General features: G+C 36.5%; 1 protein-coding gene across 1 annotated transcript; it reads left to right on the forward strand.

The window, feature by feature from the left end:
- The first annotated feature begins 5292 nt into the window (after positions 1-5292).
- Positions 5293-5961, forward strand: LOC149166210 (pentatricopeptide repeat-containing protein At4g21065-like). Its single transcript, XM_089430099.1, has 3 exons — positions 5293-5481; positions 5568-5645; positions 5764-5961. The coding sequence occupies exons 1-3, from the start codon at positions 5293-5295 to the stop codon at positions 5959-5961; spliced, it is 465 nt and encodes a 154-aa protein (XP_089286225.1).
- The last annotated feature ends 4401 nt before the right edge of the window (positions 5962-10362 follow it).

Consider the following 10362-nt stretch of genomic DNA (forward strand, 5'->3'; position numbering starts at 1 on the left):
TGGGGGGACTATTTTAGGGGGTATATGCATGTTCCTAGTAATGTTGGAGGAAATAATGTCTTTGGAGGATTTAATACTCATTGGGGTAGTCATTCATTAGGATGAAATTTATTTCTTGGAGGCCCTAATATATCAAGGAGTTCCCATATATATTGGTGTAATTTCCTCATAAATACTTTTTTCTCCAGAAGTGTCACTACATCTAGGGGTTCTTTAACTCCTAGAGCAAGCCTCTAAGGGATAGATATGCTCACTTTCACTGTGAAACCTAGTAGTCTAGTGCAAAGTCTCACTAGGCAACCTAGGTCTTAGGGAAACAAAAATATTAGCCACCATTACCACCTAAGTGGCATTTCTCTTGTTTTTTTGTGGTTGGATGTTATCCTCACAAGGAAGGATTCCCTAAAAATATTTAAAGGATATATGACCTAGGGTTACTAAGGAAAATTATTCTCCAAGTATCTTTCCATTGAAATCACCTAGAAATATCTTCAATAAAAGAAGAATCAAGGGTGAAAATATATTAATGGTTATGGAATAAGTTATTGGAAAATCCTTAGAGACCAAGATATGATTTACAAATGTTCAAGTAAACAATCAAATAGACCCTATAAACTAAGAGAAGGATTTTATAATTTAGAGTTTCAATGATAAGAATATTTATAGCATGCAAAACCGTATAACAACCAATAAATAGTCTACAAAGGATATTATCAATAAAGGCTTGAAGCATGTTAGAGAGGAAATAAATGGATAGATCAACAATGATTTTTTAATGGGTAAAATTGCAAAAAAAACAAAATAAGCTTATAATGTTAGCCCTAAATTTGATAGTAAAACATGTACTAAATGATAGATTTTTATTTTAAAGCATTAATAAATGTAATCCCTGCCTAAAGGACCATAACATAGAGGTACAAAAATGGCATTAAATACATATTTCGATTAAAGCATAACCCTAGCTACAATTATATAAAGAAACCATAAATTTAGAGTGATAAACACAACACATATATGGAAGGTCAAGGTCAGGGTAGGAGGACCTTAGATAAATAAGGGTGGAAGATAATTGGATTCCCTTAGAAACCCTAGTGACTTCTGTCATAGGGGATTTTATATCAAAGGATGCATGAAAACAAGTTCCTTTAATGGATTATTGAATGAAAATTTTGCATAATATGTAGAAACAAGAGTTCATAAAAGACATTGAATTTTTTAATATGGCACAAGATAAACCCTAATTTCAGAATTTACATGCAAAATAGAAAATACATTAGCATTAAAATTACACTATTCAAGCAAGAAAAACTTCAGCAATCCAAAAGATAGCCTCCCCATGCAATTAATATCCTCCCATAGATAATTCACACTCTACTTAGCCATTACATCCAAGAGACCAAGAGAAAACACTAGTGCACACTCTTTAAAGAGAAGATAAACGAGTGTGGCTTTTGAGGATCCAAAGGAAAGTGACTTCCCTATATTTATATGAGGGAAAAAAGGGAACTCTTCCATAATTTACATTGAGAATCCCTAAAAAAAATGCTTAAAGTGCTCAACAAGCCTAAAATGTCACAAGTTGACCTAAATATAGCTTTAAAAATAGATAAATCATGATAAAATTTCATAAATCCTCCACACACGTGGGAGGAAAAACTCTCCAAGATGACATCATCCTCCATAAATTGGTATCTTCATCAAGAAAGTGACAAAGTGGGTCTAAGAGTGATCCACACTCCAAGGGATAGCATCAAAATGCACAGATTCATCTCTAAGTATCACCTCCTCATCCAAGATGTCAAAATCAAGAAGGTTTACGTCATCCTCTTAGGGCATGCATGGCTAACGTGGTAGCTATAGGGAATAATGTTTCCCTCAAAAGTGAGTGTGCCAACCCTCCAAAATCATCTCAAGTGATCTCCATCCTCATTTGGGCTCTGGAACAAAGAAATGACCATCAAGTAGGTATAAGGCCATCTTAGAGGCATCTTGGATCTTTTGGGAACATCGTTAATCAAGATATTTTTCTATCTTCTTGGATCAATGGTTTAGCATATGAAGGTGAAGGGGGACATACACCCATATAGGTATCCTCAAGGCCCAACTTTGATCTTTGGAAGTGCAATGTTGGTGCTATAAAGTCACAAATTCTCACATCTTGGCTAGACATCTTCCTTAATATTTTGGAATGGTGCTGTTGGGGCAAAGTGATTGCATATCATTTAATTGTCAACCCGAGGATTTCATAAAACTTGCGAAGCATGCGTGCACTGTATATTCTAGAAATTAACTTCCAATTTAGATCAATCTAACTACTAAACCAAATAATGATAAACCAAATTCACCTATTCTAATTCAACAATCAATTCAAAGGAAATTATAGTATGGTGTTTGGAATTGAAATATTAATCTATCACACTTGCAGGAATTGAAATCTTAATCTACCACACTTGCACAAATTGAAAAGCACACCACTCTTTCAAAAATGAAATTGCATGAAATGAAATCTACTCTAAGGGATCATGTGTGCATTATCAAATTAGGATCCTATGAAATGAATAATCAAAACCACATGATATGAAATGAAAGAAAAAACAATAATTCTTAACCTCTAGATATCAAAGAAAATAAAACAATCAATCTTAACCTCTCACACAGGAAAATATATGAAAGAAATAAATCTTAATCTATGAAAGCAAATAAAAACAGTCACTCTTAACCTCTCACACAGGAAAAGATAAGAAAGAAATAAATATTAATCTATGAAAGCAATTAAAAACAATCACTCTTAACCTCTCACACAGGAAAATATATGAAATAAATAAATCTTAATCTATGAAAGCAATAAATCTTAATCTATGAAAAACAATAAATCTCACACATTATAGATGGCCACCAAAGGCATGAGGGATGAAAATTTGAGAGGCTCCAAATACAAGCATAACCAAATCAAAGTGAACATCACTCATGAGCAATGTGCCAAATCTAGATTCTATATTCAAAACATGAGCATTTCCCAAACTTTACACATGCTTTTCAAAGGAAAAGGCTCTGATACACATATCCCCGAGGTGTCTCATAGAGTTCTAATCCAATAAGAAATGAGGAGACACCTCACAGAGTTACAATCCAAATAGGACACCTATCCTTCTTTAACCTTTTATCCAAATCTCCTTTGAAGAGAATTCGAATTTGAGCATTGGAGGCCACATAAGGGTGCCTTGGAAGCTTCCAAATAACCTACACATGTCATGAAACTCAAGCCACATATATAGATACATGAAACTGTAATGCCCCACTTAAATCTTATCCTACAAATTTTGTTAATATTTACATTATCTGAAGATATTGAGAAATATTAGTCTAATATAAATTTATGATTTCCATTATTCGAATTCCCCACTTACCTTCTCAAATTGAATATTATGTGGGATATGGTCTCCTTCCATTATTTCAAAATATATGTATTCATGTCACATTCCCCAATGTACCCTCACATTTACTTGGGAGAAGACATAGTCCTCTCCATCTTATCATCAATATATATTTATTCATTTCACATTCCCCAATGTACCCTCACATTTACTAAGGAGAAGACATGGTCCTCTCCATGTAAGTACATTTCACATTCCCCAATGTACCCTCACATTTACTTGGGAGAAGACATAGTCCTCTCCATCTTATCATCAATATATATTTATTCATTTCACATTCCCCAATGTACCCTCACATTTACTAAGGAGAAGACATGGTCCTCTCCATGTAATTACACTTCACATTCCCAAATGTACTTTTCAGATTTACTTGGGAGAAGACATGATCCTTTCCCATTAAATTCTCAATTTTATATTCATGTCACAATTCCAAATGTACTCCTAGCTTACTTGGGAGAAGAGAAGTCCACTAAGGATGGATGAGAAGTTAATAACATTAATGAGAGGTGGTTGAGGAAAGAGGGTATAAAAGGGAAGGGGGAAGGAAGAAAAGGGGAGTGGAGTCTTGCTTGAATTGTGGGGGTTGGTTGTGATTGTTTGGCCTTGTTATTATTTTGGGAGACCTTGGAAACCTGTGGAGGTTTCTTGGGTTTGAGAGGAGGAAAGTATCATTATCTAGTTTTGCACATTCTTCTTGAGGACACACTATATCTGGTTGGACTTGGGCACGGAGGGCTAGGGAACCTGTGGAGGTTTCCTGGGCTAGGAATTTGTTTCCTAGTTGGCTGGGAGGCAAATCCGGTTGGGTCGGTCAGAAGGAGCGTTCAGCTAGAGCTATAAGACAAAGGTATCATCATCAACCGCCGGAACAGGTATTTTCCATGGACTACTCTTGTCAAGTTGATATCAATAGAATGCTCACCTTAACTTATGTTGCTTATGATAAAATGATAAGATGTTAAATGTTTAAAGCTATGTGAGAAGACCAACAAGTTCTTTTATTTTTAACTTTTAAACCAGCGGGAAAATAGATCTATTAATGTATAATAGGTTGAGGTTCTCATAATAGGAAACATGCCCTTACACATGGTATCAGAGCTTTGGTTCAAAATCTGGACCCAAAGCCCACTAAACCCAAATTAAGAGTGTTGTTAAGTATTGCTCCAATATAAAATTTCTGTAATTTTACCCATTCTCCTCTCCTTGTAAGAAGAAAAACTCTATCTATTCTCGCTTTCCAATGTAACATTTCTGCAATTTTATGTATTCTCCTCTCCCGATAAAAAATAAAAACTCTAGCTATTCTCGCTTTCTACATGTAACATTTCTTGCATTAAGGGTTCCCTGTATTATGAGTGCGAAGAAGTTTACCGTATACTAATTACTAATTTGGAAATAAATACATGGGGTGTCTTTCTCGTCCCCTCGGTTGAAGAATGGAATTGGCACAGACAATCCTACCTTGTGCAACCTCCAACTTAGCAGAATTTCATCATACTTAAAAAGGAAGAGCATGTAAATATTCATGCACAGTCTAACATCAACATCAATGGCGATGCCTATCTCATCCATTGTTGTAGCCCAACTGTAGCTTCCACTACCATTAAATGAAAAACCACTGACAAACAGAAACATAAACAGAAGCCAAACGCCGTTATTGATACTTACGAAGGTGTGGCTTCATATTTGCAAGCTTGTACACACATATTCAGATTTGGGTTTCATGGAATTATTTTCTTGCTAAGCAAACTAATAAACCTCTATACAAAGTCGACCGCATGAATATGCACGACTGGTTTTTGAAAATTCCCCTAAACAGGACTGTGTTTTATGGAATGTGCCCATCAGAGGGTACGCCATGAATGGACCCTGTGAGGAAGCCCTCCTACTCTATTCCCAAATGTGGCAGAAAGGCATACAGCCCGATGAACTCATTCTTCCCTTTATTCTGAAGGGGATGAAGGTTCATCATTTTATAATAAGAGCCGGATTGGATTACAATCTATTTGTGGGGAACGCCCTTCTTGCTCTATATGCAAATGTGGAAGTATAGAGAACGCACGCCAAGTGTTTAACAAAATGTGTGAGGGAGATTTGGTGTCATGGAACTCTATGATTGTTGGATATTCTCAGAATGGACATGCCTATGAGGCATTGACGCTTTTCCATCAAATGCTGCTAGAGGAGGTGGTACCGGGTCCCGTTACTATGGTTAGTGTTCTCCGAGCATGTACATAGGTCGAAGCTCTTCAACGAGGTAAGTGTGTGCATAGTTACATGATTAGAAATGAGATTGAGATCAACATCTTTGTAGATACCTCCCTCATAGATCTTTATTCGAAATGTGCAAGTATTGAAATGGCACGTCTATTGTTTGACAAAATGTCTTGACAGAGATGTTGTGGCATGGATTGCCATGATTGAGGGTCTTGGTATGAAAGGGCATGCTGAAAATGCTCTTGGGCTCTTTTCTCAAATGGAGCACAGTGGCGTGAAGCCAACCTACATCACATTCATGGGTGTTTAGACTGCATGCAGTCATGGGGCTACGACTTCAAACAAAATACAAAAAAAAAAAAACGCACTCCTCAACTTTCATGTTACCACAGGTTGAACGCACTTTAGGGACAGTGATCAATGATATAGTAGGGCAGTGGCGACGACATCCTCTCTCGGTTGTGTGGCAATGATATAGCAGGGCTGTGGCGATGATATAGCGGCGATCAATGAGTTTTGGTTTTATAAACATTTGGAGTGCCGTTGCAATGGTTTGAGAGATTATTACAGTACGTTGCCAAAGAAGCCATTTCCAAACCGTTCGTTGGAGTCAAAGAAGCCATTTCCAAGCCATTCATAGGAATCACTGATGAGCCCGGCTTGTAAACACTAGGGTTTAGGGTTTAACGAGTTGTGTTGGAATTAGAATCACAGCAATGACATCTTCACTAATGAAACTTATTCCTTCTGTCCTGTTATCATGCCATGTAAATCTGTAAGGTTGATAACTTTATTTAGGATATAATACAAAAGAATTAAAGTTTCACTCCAGCCGCTGGACATCGGAAATATTCAACAAAAAGGTTTAGGACTGTTACCAAAATTAGTATAAAAACAATGATGGATATCTCCTGCTTTAAATCTGATAGACATCATTCCGAAATTACAGCTTTGGAAAAACTTCAGAGTGTTTTTTTTCATAGCAGTGAAATCAATTTTCCTTTTTCACAATAATCCTCATATTTTGCCTTTACCTTTCATGTTATTATCATATCTTGTTATCAGTACCGTTTGTATCTTGGGTAGTTTGATAAGATTCATGGGTCAACCAGGCTTAGGTATTCTGTTCTTAGCTTTGTAAAAATTTGCAATATGTTATGCCATTCACCCTTTATTTGATTTGTCCTAAAAATGGGCAAAATTTGATATTTTGAATCCATATTACGATTGATTCGGGAGGTAACTTTAAATATAGCCAATGCATATTCAGTTCTTTTCATTTGTCATTTACAGTGGATATAAACTTTCCCATTTGTTTGAGGGTAAGTGCACATATGTATCAGAAAATACCCGTTGTTGCATTTTCTAGGGGAAAAGGGTTCTAAGCTTCATATTTATCTTAACCAAGATTTTGCCATCCCATATTTTGATTTCTGAGGGTTTCCTCCAAACGCTTTTATGAAATTTATTGTTTATGTGCTACAGAATCTCCTCTGCATTACTCGGTTTATTTCATGCTTTTGTGTCTCTGTAGCTTGTCTGAATCTCTTCATTAACATTTCTGCTTTAGTTGAGAATTCCTGTTATGTTATCACTTATGACTACTTCTGTAATTCCATTCAAAATTAAATGCCATACATTTTACAATTTAGAATTTAAATGCCTTCATTATTGCCTGGGTCTCTGCCCAACATTTAAGATGTTTACATTACGAAATATTTTCTAATACTTTTTGAAACGTGATTTTTGACAGCTAATGAACATAATTTTTGCTGCTAAGAGTTGAGCCTTGTGACATTTTTTTGAAAAAAATTGAGATTACTAAATATGTTTTCTAACCACACTGGTAATCTGACAACCATCAGAAGGATACTCATGATGTCATCTACCTATATGTTTATACTGATAGGCTTTATAGTATCAATTTTGTCAAAATATATTATGTTCAAGATATGCCTGTTTTGTTGTTTTGGTAAAGGGGAGGATTTCAGTTACTTCATTGTAAGATAGGACAATTTCAGTGTTGTCAGTTCAGTTATTGATTTCCTTAGTCTGACAGATTGGCAGTCTTGCTCCTCATGTTATTTCAGGGTGCTGCATTTGTTAATTCAACAGGACATGTAAGGTCCAATTTTTTTTACTAATCTATTGTCCAGGACTTATTGAGGATGTGTGACTACCACATAGCTTGGTTTCCCTATGTGGATAGATAGCATTTGAGTGATATGGTTTATAATTTTTGTTTGATTATGTGATATCATCGGATTAGGGATGGTAGTACTTTAAAGTGAAAAATGATATTCTTCCAATTTTGAATCTAATGTAGTTGACAAAGGCAAGTGAAAGATGCAATGGTTGATTTCCATTTGACATGAGGGGTAGTCTTTCCAAGTTAATTTTTTCAAAGCTACCATGGCCACGACTGGGGTCAGAGTATTATCAGTTCTATTGAAGTGGGGTCCTGTAGTGGTTTTATTAGAATTGAACTGGTATCCTGACAATATTTGCTTCGTGCAACAATGGAGACAGCTGACTAAACCGCATCTGTTTATGTAGGATTTGAATTGTAACATCATTTTGCTTGGCATGCCTGTGAGTGTTGTAAGTAGTACCTTGTAGATTCACAACATGAATGGACAACTAAACATACAATGGTGTGTGCACTTTTGTTGTCGTGAGTACTAAATTACATGGTGGAACATGGAGTAAAAGGGAAAGGAGAAAAATAAAAATTATTCTTGTTTTTTTTTTATCCTGCTAGCATGTCAGTGACTTGTGGGGATTAGCCTGTCTAAGAAACCAAACCCAAGGGCATCTAAGCTGTCAAAATCACCCAGGGATTGCACATGATCTGGTTGATGCCAACTTTTGACATGACTAGATTTTAGGTGTCTCCTCCTAGCTACCGCAGAGTTTTGAACCTGAGTCACGTTACAGAATTTCTAAAATTGTCTATGGACATTTGGCAGCATTTGTGGCAAGAAAAGGTTCAGAGGGAATTCTCGGTACTGCATTTTTCAGGCCATTTTATCTTTTCTTAAAGTAATGTAGAAGAATATAAAGTTGAAAATCCATATATTTTAAAGAAAGGTTCAAGTCTAGTCAGTGCACTGCTTTGCTTTTGTATAGTAAAAGGCTAAAAAGGGTATTGAATGCATCCCCAAGTAAGAAGCAAAGAAGGCAGAGGGACTACAGGTCACTGTATTGTTTCCTTGTTGCGCTGGGCAGTCTAGTGAGTTTTGGAGTCCTAAAGCTTGTTTATGCACTGCTTTGCAAGATAGGCTGCCAGCTAATAGGACTTGATCTTTCTTGGCAGATACCAACACTTGGGCACAGCCAGAATTCTCTGCATGTACCCAGAGTTTAAATTGGGTACCATAAAATAGCATAGACCTTTTTGCTTTGAGCTGGAGTTCAAACAGAATCTTTTATTCAGTGGGCAAACTTTAGGCAAAATTCTCTGTTGTGATATGTCGAGGTTATTATAACCTTAGCAATGGCAGCAGTAGTCTAAGTAATATTAATGATGGTTGAAAGTTCTTAGAGTGTTTGAAAATGAGTGTCTTAGTTTAATAAAATATGAAGATATTTATGTTGAAAGGTTTAGTTCGTTATTCTGATGGGTTGGAAGCTACTTTTGAAAAATACATGGGGTATAAAGTTATAAACTACCTCTTAAGAAGGTAAAATTTACATTGGGCATGGAAAATTAATAGCATAATGGTTTCCCTCGGAAGAGGAAAGAAGAATGACCAAGCTGGAGAATGGAGCAAAGGAATCACTTTCTCTGAACATGAATTTCAACAAGTAAATATGGAATGGGGGCCATGCCAGTTAAGAGCACAGAGTAAACATTCATGATCGATTCCGGATAATTCGTATTTATTCCTATGTAAATCTGGGCACATTACGAATCAGGCTTCGGTAGGCATCCCTTAGTTATTCGGCATGCTGTCATGGAGATGTGGGGTAACGTGTGCTTATGAGATACTTCTTCTGGTTTTATGTGGAATGATAATATCACTTTTAGCATTCTTTATTAAATCATTTTTATTGGCAGGAAACCAATTCTGTGTATGAGAGGTTTATAGATTTAGGGTAAATATAATACGAGATGTGGCTCTGTGAAATGAACTGTTTTGTCTCATAATCCCTTCATGATTCAACACCTTCATTTTGCTCTCTTATGGCTATTACAGTGGTCATTGCTCTCTTGCACTTTGGAAACTTCTAATTATAACTGGAGATTTGCCATGACGATTGAAGGATTGCAATGCCTTAAAGGTTGTTCCTAACATGTGGCACCATAGTATGGGAAGATTGTGTTTTCTGGGTCTGAAGAGCCTACGTTTTCGATGGGGTTCTGAGTAAAAGAAATTCGTATTACTCAGGAACTCCTATTCTTTTTCATTTGTTTTCCTCGTTGAGAGCCGCTGGTCTGCCAGTCTCGCCTCGATGAGAATGAAAGTGAACAAAACATGTTTTCAAGCGATCTCTGGAGCTTGGAATGGCTCACTTGCCGAACCCTTGAAGAATCAGTTCAATCCCAGGAGGTCATATGGCCTGATCCCCATGGTGATAGAGCACACCTCAAGAGGCGAGAGAGCATATGACATATTCTCCAGACTTCTCAAGGAGAGGATCATATGCATAAATGGGCCCATAGCAGATGACACAGCCTCAGTGGTTGTGGCGCAGCTCCTCTTTCTCG

The sequence above is a fragment of the Pinus tabuliformis genome, chromosome 5_1 (assembly GCF_031772625.1).
Source record: "Pinus tabuliformis cultivar Carrire ecotype Pingquan chromosome 5_1, CPIR1, whole genome shotgun sequence".
NCBI classification, from domain to species: Eukaryota; Viridiplantae; Streptophyta; class Pinopsida; order Pinales; family Pinaceae; genus Pinus; species Pinus tabuliformis.

Excerpts from the sequence above, each read along its gene's own strand:
- LOC149166210 (XM_089430099.1), top strand. The coding sequence starts at position 5,293 with ATGAATGGACCCTGTGAGGAAGCCCTCCTACTCTATTCCCAAATGTGG. Across the intron at positions 5,482-5,567 it reads CTCTATATGCAAATGTGGAA|AATGGACATGCCTATGAGGC; the intron begins GTATAGAGAACG and ends GGATATTCTCAG. Across the intron at positions 5,646-5,763 it reads TACCGGGTCCCGTTACTATG|ATCTTTATTCGAAATGTGCA; the intron begins GTTAGTGTTCTC and ends CCTCCCTCATAG.